Source organism: Ciconia boyciana, chromosome 1, assembly GCF_034638445.1.
Source record: "Ciconia boyciana chromosome 1, ASM3463844v1, whole genome shotgun sequence".
Lineage (NCBI taxonomy): Eukaryota > Metazoa > Chordata > Aves > Ciconiiformes > Ciconiidae > Ciconia > Ciconia boyciana.
This window is the reverse complement of record NC_132934.1, coordinates 201953877-201969953: the sequence shown is the minus strand read 5'-3', so window position 1 is coordinate 201969953 and position 16077 is coordinate 201953877. Positions and strand designations below refer to the sequence as shown.

Genomic DNA, 16077 nt, shown 5'->3' with positions numbered 1-16077 from the left:
GGAGCCTGAGATACGATAGGTTTTCTGTGGAAAAGCCAGATAAACCCATATTAGAAAAGCTGATGCAATGAGTAGGCACAGTTTATTTTTTTGCCTCCTTAAATTAAGAAATCATTTCAATGCTTAGATTCTACAGCAAAGCCTAGACCTTCGCTTGTGCATTGCCTACCTTACCATGCACCAGGATAAAGTGCCCTTAAAATCGGATTCGCTGTTACACAAGTGCCCCTTTATTCTGCAGGGAGGGCTGCGGTCCCATGTTGGCATGTCCCAGCGTAAGGGGCATTACCATGTCACAGGAGCAGATGACATGTATGGAACACTGTTAAAACGTTGCAATTTTTTTTTTTTTCTAGGCTGCGTTGCTATGTAGGAGAATTGTTACCAGTAAACATCCACAAAGCTAACCTCACAGCCTCTATTCAAACCTCTCCTTAAACCTCCAGCTTTAATACAAACACTCCACAATGGCAAGCTGCTGTGCTACAAAACCTACGTATCAGACTAATCATCATTTCTTTAGAGCCTTGCATTCCCTGTCATTGTTTATTATGGCTGTTCCTTGTCTTAGTATCATGCCACCTAGGAGCCCCAGGCATGGACCAGAATACCAGCCTGAGACTCACAGAGTGAAAATCAGCTCTTTGTGCCAAAGATCTTGCAGCTTCATACTTAGATTTCACAGTACTGCACAATGTACCTTTACCTATGATTTCCAGTCCCAAGCATCACCCTAAGATGCACACAAAAATAGTAGTATTTCACTCAGGTGCTGCTGACCTACAGGATCATACAGGACAAAAGTTAGAAGAGAACAGTCGGCCTAACTAGCCCGAGCGTAGACCCCTGGCCCCCGGGTTCGCTCTGAACAGCAGCTTTGACCCTGTGGATGGCAAGGCAGAAGGATGCTCTCCCAACAGCAGCTCCAGCGCTGCATATGAGACCATCTTTGGTTCAGATCCAGTTGAAAGCAGAGCCCTGACGAAGCATGGAAGACAAAAGCACTGGAGAGACGCCCTGTTTGCCCGGCTAGAGCTGAAGCTGCAGGCCTGCCTCTAAGCTGCCTCTGGGCTAGAAATGGTGGGAACTTATGCAGCAGAGCTGCCTGGGGCTGGTACTCTCTGCCATGGCCTGGGAAAGCTACACTTTCCTGTTATATCACAGCCACAGGGCACCAGATCCCCATGCGCCTTACACCTTGTCCTCTTGAGAGGGAATTAAATAGGATGCAGCTGCTGCTAAGTCTAGGGGCTTTCATACACTTAAAGCCTTTATGCAAAACTTGAGCAAAACAGATTTAGCCAAGAGACTTTACCTATTACTTGCCACTTAGTCCTCATTCTTCTGACACAGAACAGATACTCTTTCATTACATGACCAAGTAAAATCCCAGTCTTCCCAGTGAGGTGAAAGGCAAGAGACTGGAAAAATAATTTTAACAAAGTTTTCTAAGCAAAACACAGAACAATTCATAGACTTTCTTAAAGCCGGAAATAATGTATGTTCTGATTATAGCTCACCGTGGTTGCTTCTGAGTCTGGTTTTTCCTTGATTTTCTAAAGGAGAAAAGCCAAGCAAAAGGTGATCTGAACCCCAGAAAGGAAGCTGTAGTGTTCTTTTGTGCTTGAGGATTTGTGCGGGATGACATTTTTACTTCTTTACGATCTAAAAATATTTAAAAAATTGATTTGTTTCAAGTTCTTACTAAATACAGAATTAAAATATACATTAAAAGTTATGTCTTCATGAACAATTTTCTTTTGCTTACCTTTTATGCCAGGAAAATCCAGTTTTATTGACATTTTTGGACAGATTATGTGACATGCTGGTTTATAATGACTAACTAGAAGACTAAGAGAAAGATAAATAGGTCTAAAGTTTCAAAAAGCATTATTGGTTTTGGGTGACGCATGCGAGATAAATGAGGCTGATTTTCAGAAAGTAATCAGCACTCAACCATTTGAAAACCAGAACAGTTTTAAAATATAGGGAAATCAGACATTTGAAAATTGAGGCACCCACAATCATTAGTTACTTTCTTTTCACCTTTGTGAGAAATATAAATATGACAACCCTGAATATACTATAGTTTAATAGACTGCAATGTAACTACATAACAGTAATTCAGATTAAGGTGTCTTCTGTACCATACAATTCTTTATGATGGGATTCCCATGGCCACTGGAGTACATTTTTTTCTGCTACAAACTGAATATCAGAACTGTATTTTAAATGCAAGATATCATGAATGATTTCTTTGGGAAGGTTAAGATTTGATTTCTTCAAACACAACATAAACCCAGTTTGCCTGTAAAAGCAGCTGGCAATTGGTGTGAAGGAGAGGATGAGTATTGCTCACAGATTAGGGAAAGAAACTGCAGGGTCTGCTATAAAACAGGCCACAGGAAACCAGAGGACATAAGGAAACAAGACTTCACTCAGGAATAAGGCACTGCATCTTTTTTTTTTTCCATTTAAAACATCATATGCCTGAAACAATACAGCAGCCTGAAAAATGCTTATCCAATGACTGTAGGAGAAAGCAAAACCAGAGATGAGAGCAAAGTGTCAGTGATAACAACAGCAAGGGGAAGCATTTTGGACCTAGTCCAAAGTGAAGTGAAGAATTCATGTCATGTGATTTAAATCCTGTGTGCAATACGTGGCTTTCACTTCAGTGACAATCACTGTGTATTACAAAATGCTGTATCCTTTATCCCTTTCAGAGCCTAACCTCTTGGTGGCATTGTTTGACTTGACAATGAAGGTGACATCAGGAGAGTCCTAATAGCACTCTGTCGTAGCCAGGATGGTCTAGGGATGTAGACAGAGCAAGGCTTGTGGGTAGAAGTCGTACCTTTTATTAAACCAACTCATACAGTTGGAAATATCAGAAAAGCCTCTGAGGCCCACAACCCCTTCTTCAGATCTGAAATAAAAGCAGCAGCTTTCAAAGGTAAATACCAGAGAACAATTACACAGAGTTTAGTTAGCTAACGCATCAATTAGACCTCTGAGAGAGAAAAACAGTAGATAGCTGTGGACTAGAGGGAATGTTGGGGAAAAAGAGTCAGGAAAGAGAGAGATCTGTTCTGTGTAGGTCTGTAGTTTCAGAAAATTTTTAGGGTTTCACTTTTCTTTTGAAATACAAGACTCTGCTTCCAGTTGCTATGAAGCACAAATAGGAAGAGCTCGATGAAAAACATGCAGAAATGTGAATGGAATAAAAGCATATATTATGCATGGAAACTATCTGGATGGAAGATTAAAAAGACAGTACAGAATGCCATGTTCGGTACAGAGACACCATGTTTCTTGTGCATGTTCACTTTGGATGGGCAACAGAACCTGTGAAATGAGATCTCCAGAAGTTGCTTCCTGGTCAGCCCAGCTTTCCAGGCTTTGTCACACATGCTGATAATCAGCACTGGCACACCTTTAGCCCAGTGGCACCAGGACGAGTTTTCCACTGGTACAGTCAAACCTCTCTCACCCAAACCCAGATTACCTACTTATTCCAAATGTCATTTAGGTGCTTGTAGTTTTTTTAACTAGGTAAAACTAGGTAAAACTGAAACAGTTTTTGTATGAAGTAAACATTACTGCTTTGATTGGGAAACCACCACTATATTTACTATAATTACAGCAACTTCATCTTGATTAAGAAATAAATTTTTTACAGTGAGGACAATCAATCACTGGAACAACCTCCCCGGGGATATGGTGGAGTCCCCATCACTGGAGGTTTACAAGATGCGACTGGACAGGGTGCTAGATAATTTCACCCAAGCTCCCTTTCCCATGAAAGGTTGGGCCAGATGATCTTCCGATGTCCTTCCAACCTGGGCTGTTCTATGATTCTAACTACGTGATAAGAAGATCAGGGATTTTCTGTTGTGACTCCCAGCTGTGCTTTTAACAGAATCTGCTTAAAGAAACATAGCCATTTTGAAAATATATCTTTGGTAAAACTTTGACATGAGAAGAAACTCAATGCAATTTCAGAAACTCCTTAGCTATTACACTCTGAAATGCTCAAAGACATTGGTTTGGTGACCATTATGATGTGGATAAGGAAATGGAAAAATGCAACTCACTGCTGTTTTTTTTCTTCCTTAGCTGATGCTCTAATGGTGCTTTTAGCATTCTATTGACATCAATGTAATTCTGAAATTTTTTTCTCTGTATTTCTTCAAACCATTCTCCAGTCACTCCCTGCAGCCCTGTTTCAGACTGCTTTCTCTTCAGAAGTTTGCTAGAAAGGAAAAAAAAAAAAAAAAAGTCAAACAATTTCTTTTTAAGCCATTTTAGATATTACAGGCACATCATTAGGAACTCATTTAAGTATTTACAGCATATTTCTACAAATAATGACTTTTTAAAAGATACAGTGGGACATGATACATTCACAGCAATCACATAAACGTTTTAGTGACAGCAGAATTCTCCAGCTTAACAATGAGATTAAGTGGATGACTCATATGCTTGCATTATGCTCTACCTTGAAGACGTGCATCCTTCTTCCTTGCAAAAATGAGGTAATAATTCATAAGCATTATAAAACTAATTGAAAGTAAGATTAAGTTCACCCAATAATTGAATTAGAATAAATAATACTCTAACAAAGCAATTCTTGAAGTATTTATTCACTCATTTAAGCAGAAGCAATAACAAGATTATTCAGATTTTCAAGAGGAAGCTCACTGAGGCCCTGACGCTGAGGTGCCCACCACACATTTTCTACGTAAAGGAGAATAATAAATTGTGAATTCAACTAATAGGTATTCATACAACATGTTCAACGAGTTTATCACATTTTCTTCTTTCCTTGCTGCATAGTGATTCTGCCTGTGTTTAATATGTATGGAAGCAACTAATAATGAATATGAATGTTCTGCCATGCAGAGGCGAAGCCTGAACAAGCTACACACATGGAGCTGCAACTGAAGAAGCTGTTTAGTAGCAAGTTCAGGTTTTAGACCAAGAGGGCACAGGAATGAATTGTTTACCTGGACATAAAAGAACAAGGTACAGTTGCAAAGGAGTCGGAAGAGTGCAACGGACATGCCAAGTTACTTGTTTTCAAATTACGTTATGCAAGTGCCCAATGTACAGATGCAAATGCAGCAAATCCACGCCCAAACTGATTCTTGATGGCAACAGAACAAGACGTTGTGCAGAGCCTGGAGATGTAATACTAATGTTTTAGCAAGGCTTTCATGTAAATCTTCCACCTTAATCAGTGGTAAAACCCACGTCTAGGAATACAGATGCTCTCAGAGAACATAAATTATTTCAGTTATCAACTTAAATAAAACCTCATATTCTCTGAGACAACATTAGTTCACCAAACAAACTTAAAATTAAATATCTAGTCTGGAAACGGAGGTATTTCCATATGGAATTGATACAGGGTGTATCATCCATACCAGCGCCTACTGTTCATCTGGTGGCATCTGAAGAACGGGAGGGCAGGAGAGAGACATTTTTGGTAAAAAAGTGAATATTTCCCTCGAGGAAGATTACACAGACATATGCACAAGTGCTAGCCATTTGAAATAAACTTACTACAAAGGCAAAAATGTTAATCATCACAGATACTACGGCACCATGGGAGTGACTAAACACCGTAAACACCATCTGCGGCATGGAAAACAGCCTAGTAGTAATGTGAAACAGGAGGAGGCGATGAACAACGTGCTCTCAAGCGCCAACTTCATGACCTCACTCCTGTGGCCTTAGCAAAGGGGATCCAAGATACCAGGAGGAGGAAAAGCACACAGAGCCAGGCATGAGGTATGTTGGGAGTGGCCGCAGTCACAGCGACTGCCCGGAAAACAAGCCCAGAGCAGTTTTGCTGAAGTCCCGAAAGCAGAGACCATCTCTTATCTCCACCCCGTGGCCTTTTAAAGCCCAAGCAGGAGGAGCTGCGCTTTCCCCTCACGATGCGACGCGCTCGGGTCTCCCGCCCGTTCCCGGGGGAGGCGGCGGGCGCAGACCCGGGCGCCACCTGGCGGCGGCAGCCAGAACCACACCCGAGCGCCTGCCACGCAGCACCGCCCCCGCGCTCGCGCCGGGGCGGGTCTTCGCCCTGCTCGCGCGGCAGCGGGCAGCTGGCGTCGGTGGCGCACAAAGAGCTCCGTGCTTTACATTTACGCGTTCCAGAGAGAAGAAAAAATACAAACAACCACACTTACTCTAACATCGACCGTATCAGGCACTGCATGAACGCGCCTTTCACCGGAAAATGTATCAAAAATCTTGCACAAACACTGACGTTAATATTTAAACACTGTGAAGTCTTCACTGGTACATGCTTGGCGTTATCTGTAGTCATTATCTGGGAACGTGCTGCTTTTGAATTGTGCTGTCAACCCCAACTCATGAAATAAACACTTTAAATTGCTTGTGTGTATTTATATTTACACACTCAGGCAGGCCCATATACTGAACCCTATAGATATGTGAGTACTGAATAATATTAATATGATACATAATATGTAATTGCAGTATCGCATGACTATTAAATATTTCTCATTTGCAATGACTCCCAGCCAAACCACCTAATTTCCCTATATACCTGCTCTGTCAAGTCTGCATGCCCCCTCATGGTACTAATGAACGACAGTTGTGAACTAGAAGGAAAGCCCGTCTCAAGAAACAATTACAGCAGAAGATGGTATCTGCAGTCAGTATTGCAATGAACTTGCCTGTGAGGCAGCGCTATTGTTACTTGGATTGCAAATTATATATTGAGACACTGCTCCGTAGGAGTGTCAAAACACCTAATGCCCTCTAAACCAAATGTACTAATCCTGCTTCCCTGTCTGCTCCATCCATCCTTCCTCCTCGTTTCTCTACAGCCGCTTTGGACACTCGGAGCCACTTCCTTTTGAGAGGAGACAACATCACTGTGACTGGGAAAAGTACCTGTAAGCTGTTGCAGGATTAAAGGCAACTCCGTGCCAGGATAACTTCCAGGAGACTGCTCCACAAACCGGAGCAGGCAGCAGTCCTAAATGACCTCACAGGCTGCACCTTGTTACCTTTTCCCATCTATTATCCTACACAGCATCTAAAGTAATGAATCACTCGGGAGCAATTCCTTTGCACTGTTTTTAAAAACATCTCTTCCTTATTGGCACAAGGATGTTCTTATGCACAAGTAGTTCTTATGCAGACATCTCCGGGGAAAAGTTAACCTAAATGTTTGTATGTACTAGACTTTCATGTGGGTTATCGTAAATATTGTGAAAAGAGCTGCAGCCTCCCCCTGCCACTTCCTGTTAGGATAATAAGGAGCTTTAATTGCTACTGTAAGAGGAAAGGTATTTTCTCTACCATCTTCATTCTGAATATAAAGCAGAAGACAGATGTGTAAGGTAGCAGAAACTGGGTTGCCAAATAGGACATCTGGGGACATCTCTGCTGTTTGCAGGGGACAGAGGACTCAATCCCACTTTTGCCCAAGCGGAAATTACGATTCCTGTTGATTTCAGCAGAAGCAGAATTTGGCCCTAAAGGACTCTTACCACACACCTCACGAGAGAACAGATGCACAGCAACCACCGAGCGCGAGGAATTGCACCGGGTGAAGGATAAGCAGACCAGTATTTGCTCATTGGATCAAAGCTCTCAGTGTCTGAGAAGACAAGGCTGAAAGGATTGCAGATAAAAACAGTGCTGAAAGCATTAGATAAAAACTACAGCAGGGCAGATAATTTGCAAAACCAGTTACCTAAAACAAGCTTATGTCTTTACTCTGTTTATATTCCTTACTTTGTCAGTGAGAAAAGGCTAGAGATGTTAAAAAATAGTGCCCGAAGAACCAGTTCTTTCCTAATTTTTTTGCTTCAACTTATCACCTTCCCACTGCTTTATAAATTATGCCGCACTGGTGAACTGTGTATCTCTATCATTTCTATGGCCAGTTAATTTTCTAGAAAACTCTGGCTATTACCACAGCCACAGGTAGCTCTAAAATGCATAAGCAAGAATATTTTCTTACTTACACTTCCTTTTAATTTTATAAAAATAATGTAAAGACATACTTTCAAGTTGTCATCTTATTTGAAAAAAAAAAGGGGAAAAGAAGTATTACTGACAACAGCAAAGACTACCACAGCTGAAGTAATTTGAAAAAATGATTATCCACCATTTCATCTAAACGTATAATAGCAATAGCAACAACATTCTGATCTCCAAGGTGCCAGAAGAGCTCCTGTGGCGGGTTAATCCACCAGGAAGAAAAATAACGATACGCAGAGCCAAGATACTCTTTCCTAGTGCATCAGACACACAATAGGTCTATTTTCTAAGGCAGTCTTTATTCTTTGTAGCTGGTATATTTTTGCTCACATCAAAGCAACCTTTTGTTTATTTTTCTTTCTTACTGTTTTCTGTTTGGCTAATGTCAATAAACCAAATCAGCTCCATTATTACATGTAAAACATTATGCAGAAGTAGGTGAATCAGAGAGGAAAACTGACTCCCATGTTTTGGTTGCACGCACTACAAGACAGTGTAAAAAGAGCTAACTGAAAACTCACTTATTTTTTCTTTGGCTTTTGCATCTGTAAAATTAAGCATTTCTGCAGTAATTCTCTGAAAAGTCAAGGCCTCCTCTATTTTGATGAACAGAATGTTGTGTGGGCAATAATGCTTGAATCTAACCTGCTAGGTCGTTGCTAATCAATGACTCAGATTTAATTTTATCTTCCCCAAAATACTAGTTTTCTATCTAAGTCTTCATCCTTTTCATTATGATTACTGCTGCTGTCATTTTTGTTATTATGTATTGATTTTATAATGCTCATTAACCCATTAAATTGCCTTCAGAAGACATATTTGTCTGAGTATGTGACCAATAAAACTAAAGATGTGTATGGGCAAAGACGACATGCCACAACAAGGAAGACCAAAGCGTGTGTTGGTGTGGTGTTTCTATCTGGCCATGACCCAAATACCAATAAATGTAATAGAAGGATTTTCACTGTCCTGAATAGGCATCAGGTCAGGCTGCTGGAGAGTCACCTAGTGGTGACACCCCTGGATGGAAAGGAGTAACTGGAAGTGCCAAGAAAGGTTCACCCGAAGGACAGGGGAAACATTTCAGAGCCCAGCACTGAACTGTATGGGCTATATTTTCAATCCCACTTCGACGGGCACATCAGATTGCCAGCTCACAATTATCCCTAAATATTTAGATTCCGGAAAGGTGCAAAACCAGGAGATAGAAGCAGGGAGAAAGTGAAAAGGGAATAAATCTTCTCTAGTTTTTCCTCCCAGACTGTACGTTTAATAGGCAGAAGTACTTTAAACACAAAGATACCACTTCTGCACATGGTTTTGATACCCACCCTGTAGTACCCTTTCAAGCAGCAAGTAGGGCTACTTAAGCAGATAGCTGCAAACAGTAAATGTCATTTTGACCCCAGAACACTTTACTGACAATAGACATCAGATTCACACAGTAAGTACTGTTGTGTGTGTGTCAGGGATACAGGCAGGGAATATGCGAGTTAAAGGCAGAACATCTTTTCTGCCTTTACTAAGTTCCACCTTGTCTGCCTATGAGAAAAATCCTTCCATATCCACCTCTCTTCTTTTTAATTAAAAAGTAGAAAAATCACAAAACCTGACCCAGTAATTGTCTTTAATTAATGATTATATTTATATTTGTAAAATTCTTCGGACACTTCACAAAGTTTCTGAACTCTCAGAGCAAAGGAATAATCAGCAGCATCACATACCATCTAGATGCCGGAACATCCATGAGACAAAAAACAATACAGAGCAGTATTGCACTACCTCTATTCAGCAGATTTATTCTTTTAAATTAAAACCAAACACCTGCTTTGAGATAGCCTAATATGGTGGCAATGTGTACATTCATTTCACTCAATCCACAAAGACAGTGACACTATCGGCATACACGAAACATTCTCATTGGAGAATTCCCACTGTGCATTGCATATTTCTTTCCTCTCTTACTCACAATGTCTTTTGTGTCTACAATTTTTTAACTTAAGCGCCCTCTGTACAGCAGCTAAAAGTTATCTCTGGTTTTTCCCAAAGCATTAACTTCTCATATTAAACTATATGAAATGAATATACTGCAGAGAACTTACTCTAGTTTCTGTTTTCCTTCACTGAGTCCAACACTCCATTTCCCCTTGAAGCTTTTGTCTGTTCCCCTGGGCAACAGCACAGACTGACACTTTCATTTGAAACAGAAAACTAGGAAATGTGGTAAGGGTAAGGACAAGGTTCATTTTCATGCTGACCACATCGCTTCTCTCTGTTCTGGCAGCTCAGGAATCAGAAGTTCTCAGTTAAAGCTCAGAAATCAGGAGCTCAATGACTATCTGCATAAAGTTAAGTTTTTAAAGTACAGAGCATTGCAAACTGAGATCATGGGAGCTGAGGGTGATTAATCACCCATCTCAAGCTGTAATGCCTCAAAACATTACTTTTAACATGAAACTATTTCTTTAGCAGCTACCCTGGGTTTACAGTGAAAGCATTGTTTCAGCCCTGCTGGAACAAATAGAAAAGGCTATAAGTATGTATCTTTTAATTGAGTTTATACATACTTAGAATATGAAAGCTTTTAGTCCTTTGGGCAGCTGGTCAAGAAGAGTGAATGAGGTGAAATACCGCTAGTAATGTCACAACTGTCAGTGACTCTCCACCTCGGGCTGACTCACTGCCATTTCCTCTACAGTGAGTGTGAAACGGGAAAGATCCACTCTGAGAATGTTCTACAGATGATTTACAATCTCTCTGTACAGGCTGCAAATGACAGGTCAAAAAAAAGGGTGTTACTTTATTATGCTGTCAATACTCACAAGCTACCTACGAATATTATGTGTTAATAACAAAACAAATCCATGATGCAATGGAAAGGAAGGCTACCTATCATTTTTAAAGTGTGTCACATAGCTTCTGAATGATAGTAATTAATATCTCTAATGAGATGACCTCATTAATAGGAATTTCCATTAGCATTAATACATGCGAATAGATGCAATGCATATAATTCTCCATGCAAAGATTCTGATTTGTTTGCAGGGACAGATGCAGTCTCAATCCAAAAGCATTGCACGACAGGAGTAAGTTTTGGGCTCCTGAATTTCTGTCCCAGAAATCTTACACAGAAATATAGATGTATATACCATGTGTGCCACATGATGGGTTGGAAGGGTGGGGATCAGCCTGGGGATCAGCCTGGGGGATCAGGTCTTCTTAGGTCTCCCAGTACACCTGAAGCCAATGATTAACAGCAGACATATTTACTGTTCCAGGGTAGAGCTGCTAGTTGATTGTGAGACCTTTTATAAATATTGATAGCATGCAAAGACACAGCCATCTATGCAAGTAATTTACAGCTCAGCCATGTATTATAAATTTAACTGCCTTACAAAGACATACAATGCAGATGCTATTCCTCACGTTATTGTATGATTTTATTTATGCAAAACCTTTCCTAGGTAACAATATAAGGGGAAAAACAAGAAAACAGACACAGGCCAGGTGAGAACTCCGAATGAGGGGAACTGGTTTCAAAAGATGACCAAGGTCCCATCTCTGCAAGCCGGTTTGTGTATGATAGCCCACGGGTCTGGACAGAGCTCTAAAATTGAGAGGCTCCAGACAGGCTTAGACATTTGTTTGTAGAGAGCTAAGCTTGAAGCCTAGGGCTCTCAAAATACACCTTTGCAATCTCAGATAATTGTGCAGAGTCTCACACAGAGCTGAAGCAAGATTCTGGTCAACAGAAGTAAGAGAGAAGGTCAGAGTGTACCTGCACACAGTGTATGTGTTACTATAACACTACAAAAGCCTCGTTTACATTGCTTTAAATTAAGGAAAGCACTCATAAGAACGAAATGCAAGCTCTAAAAGTTGACACAGTGGATGTTTTTAATCTGGAAATATAATGCTTATATACATGTATATAATATCTACTTACACAGATTCTCTGCTGTAGCAGCTTAGAATGTTATAATTTATCACAACTCTTCCACTGGAAATAGAAATATTATACTATAGTAACACTTTAAAATATAATATTTATATGTATATAATTTCATAGCTATACTTATATACACATAAATATATATTTAAGAACACACAAGTCTATAATGCAGGAAGAAACAGACTGCAGAGCCCCCCAGCCACACTGCTGCAGCTTTGCTTGACTGCAGCTCTCTGCACTCAGGCCCCGATAGCTAGAAATCCACAGATACGCCAAGCAGAAGTATTGCAGTTCCTTGATTATTCCAACCACACATTAAACTGTGTGTAATTTATATGCAATAAAGTGCAAACAGACTGCACTTTCATCATTTACTCTTAGCTTTTGTTTGGTGGTTTTTGATGTGTTTGGTCACAGTTAGTATGGAACCGGTACATATACCTATTTATTTTTGAGGTAAGACTGATAAAAAGAATATAGTTTCTCGTAGTTTAAAATGTAGGCATTTAAATACAGCTTGTTACATTTAACAGTGTTAACATAATAATCTAGCTGCAAAGAAGGATTAGAAATACACTTAATGTGAACATTTAGATGCACAAATTCTCAGGAAAAATTCCCAATTTTTCCCTACTTGCTTTTTTTTCCCTACTTGCTTTAATGCATTTCTCACATGAAATCTGTGAGCTGTGAACCTTTTCAGACTGTCAGCTCCAGGGAATTAAGTAATTTTTCAACTTAAAACAAGTACAGGAAAGGCCGAACTGGGGTCACTCCTTAGCCTATATAGTCCTGTGTTAAAGTTATGGAACACAAAAGAAAATGGGGTCTCTGTGCCCAAAGCTAAAAACTCCATTGGGCCAAACTCCACTCGATTTGACTAGATTCAGAGAGCAAAAAGATTTTAAAGGATGGTTAAAAAATTCAGTATACATAAACCACTGACAAAACCTAAATTTTAAAGTAGAAAAGGAGACGGACACATGCAACATTTTTCAAATGCTGTCAAAACAGTATTTGATACAAACCAATGAGTGTCAGCTGAAGTCTTGACATACAGCCCAAGCAGCTTTGCTCTCAGCTGTTAGCCAGGTCTCTCCAAGAGCTATGTCTACAGGAGGTGCAAGTGCTGCATGTGTAGATGGACCCAAGAATCTGAAGTACCTCAGGGACCAAACCCAGCAAAACTCCAGCACCTCGGGCTTCACCAAGGAAAGCATGTGCTGCAGTCTTTGACAGGATTACAAGACGCACATAACCTGAAAACACCGCTGGAGCACAGCTGTGTCAGTACCAGGGGAGATACCCAGCCACTCTGAACATGAATCAGGTATGTTCCTGTGCAACACTTTTTTGACTTCCTAGCATAACCAATTTAATATTTCTGAAATATGTGCAAGGACTTGAAGGTCTTGGGACACAGACAGCGTGTAGAAGCTGTCAGCACCTGAAAACATTTCTGGGGTCCTTCCAAGGCTGCTCACTGCAGACTGATACTCGTTCCTTTCCTTACAGCAATGACAGGCAGTGCGTGTTACACTTCACTGGCATTACCTTCCAGAGGCCCAGTGACTCTACTGCACATGCCACTGGCATTACAAACAACTTTTAATAGACATATATAAGAAAGCTGAGCTAACGTGAGAGTGACCGTATTTTGCTGATATTTTCAGCATTTCAGACAGTTCTATTCTCCATGCACCCCCATGACTCTTTGCTTGCTTAGTATGGGAAGCTGTCTTCTTCCACCTGATGGCCATTTCCAATTCCCACTAATGTCAATTATTATTTTAACTTCTGCACTTGAATTGTGGAGGAGACAGAGGGCGTTGAGAACACAGAAACATTACTATTGGAAAGGTCAAACCTGGGAAGTGCACAGACTTCCTACAAGGTGGGCAAGTCCTTAACTGGGTCACAACTCCATAGAAAAACTAATAAAAGTGGACTATTCTGCATTAGCTATTCCAGAATAACTCCCCATATTGACTGTCTACTCAGTAGTTAATGCTTGTACTGCTGTGCCTGACCTATTTATTATTGAAGCCTGGTCAATTTATCCATGTAGACAAAGCCCAATTAATTCTACTTTTACCATTAAGCTTGAACTTAGAAAATGTCTACCCATGGGCTTAACAGTAAGCCTTGGCTTAAATCTCATCAGTTTCAACAAGTATCTTCTTTTTGGCAGCCCCAGTGACATCAGAAAGTGGGCTAGATAATAATAATAATCATAATTATGATTTTCATTTTTACAGTATTTTGTAATTTGAAAATGCAAACATTGGTTTGAACCCTGGCACAAGGCCTGTGTGTGAATGAGCACGGCTGAAAACGCCCTGAGCGTGTCCTTCCTGCTCCTGTGGGTTTGGCCACCGGGGCCCAGGGCCAGCTTGGAAAGAGCAGAGCTGGTGGCCTTGGAGAAAGCTGTCATGAAGACAGCCAGAGGCCTCAGCAAGGGCCACCCCTCCTTCCCCTGAGAGCTGCTTTTAAACGGAGACTGTCTTGCTGGGCCTTGCCCCAGCTACAGCCCCAGAAGCATCCCAGCTGTGTCTGTGCACGGCCACTGCCACGCTGATCCGGGCCTTGACCCACGGGCTGATGTCCCAACCTGGCCTCAGCCCAGCCACCCCACCCCTGGCCTGCCCGGCCATCACGAGGCCATGGCTGACCCCGGTCACCATCACCAGGCCGGACCCTGACAGGACTTCACGGCTTGACCCTTGGCCCTGCATCATCGCCACGGCCCTGCCCCATGATCACTGGGCTGTGGCGGACCTGGTTACCCTCACCGGGCCTGATCCTGACCCTGACTCAACCCCACGGCCTGGCCTCGGCCCTGCCGCACCGCCACGGTGATGGGGCTGCCCCCAGCTGTCTCGCTGGGGCGGTGGGACAGGCCCTTGCAGCGAGGCCCTGCCCTGCCAGCCTTGTGGGAGCCCCCGTGGCCCCAGTAATGTGAAGAAAGAAGAAATACATTCAGTGCACTACCAGACAGGCTTTTCCAAACATAACACACCGCAAAGATGCTCCTCGGTCTCCTTCTGCCCCCGCACCCACGCTGTAGAAAACACCCTGCTCTCAAAGACAAAGAAGTGCAAAGCTTTGGAGGAAAGGATTGACCTTTCATTAACACTGAAATAAGTTTACTATGAAAAGACAAGAGCAAAGACCTGGCAGAAATGCTGGTCTGGATCCTGGTCTGTAGATGTAAAACTGGAGTTACACCACAGACTTCAGTTTAGTTAGTCCAGATGCACAGGGCTAAAGCCGAAACAGAAAATGGCACACGCTGCGCCCGCCTGCTCCTGGCTGTTACCACCTGCTCTGCCTCAGCTCATGTGAAACCCCAAGTCCTTGACTCCAGGCCCCACCACAAGATAGGATTATTAAAAAACAGGGATGAGGAAAAAACTTGATATGCAACTTAACTAATTGCCTTTGGTTACAGTACCCCCACTCGAACAAGGTGAGTCCCAAAGTGTGATTATTTATGACAGTAATTGTTTACCAAACCGAATAAAGGTTTTTATATCACAGTCTTCCCTGCTATTTTTGCTTCTATTTACACTTCTTTAGCATATTAGCGCTTCAAGGACCTGTTTTCATAAGTGTTTACAAACCACTAAACCCGCCAGTGGAGCATTATCAGTAGTAGATAATAGTAGTGTCTCCTCCACAAACAAGACACAATAGAGCACTTGTGCCCTGAGACATCCCAGGAGGAGTATCTCTTATGAAAGAATTTCTTTATTAATGCTTTGTTCAGGGAGGGAGCTCCACTGGAACAACAATATACCCAAGTGGTGCTGTCCTGGTATCCTGCTCTCACCCATGCAGCTTATGGGTATTTTGGGGTTGATTCTAAAAATTATTTCAAATAATATGGAGTTGGGCCCCTAATCTAGATCTCTAACACCCAAGAAGTCATTCTTAGTTTCCGAGAGGCTGCGAGAGGGTCAACAGGAGTACTCTGTGAATAAGTCAAAATAAAGGCTGCAGTGTCAGACCCCTCAAACGGTAAGCAAGACAAAATAATTGAAGCAAAATAATTGAATAATTGAGTATGGGTGCACCTCTGCAAGAAATGCCTTCCG

At 41.6% G+C, this 16077-nt stretch overlaps 1 protein-coding gene across 3 annotated transcripts in view; it reads right to left on the bottom strand.

Annotated features, from left to right (window-relative positions):
- The window catches only part of EXPH5 (exophilin 5), a 35868-nt gene that overhangs the window by 14576 nt on the left and 5215 nt on the right, over positions 1-16077 (bottom strand). For 2 of the 3 annotated variants that reach the window (XM_072850577.1, XM_072850576.1), the window contains exons 2-3: positions 4098-4255; positions 1521-1665 (exon numbers count right to left, since the gene is read on the bottom strand). In XM_072850577.1, coding sequence (XP_072706678.1) covers positions 1521-1665; positions 4098-4255 — 303 coding nt within the window. Of the gene's footprint in view, positions 1-1520; positions 1666-4097; positions 4256-16077 lie in introns of those variants that run through there. The other variant, XM_072850579.1, reaches the window with a different exon arrangement.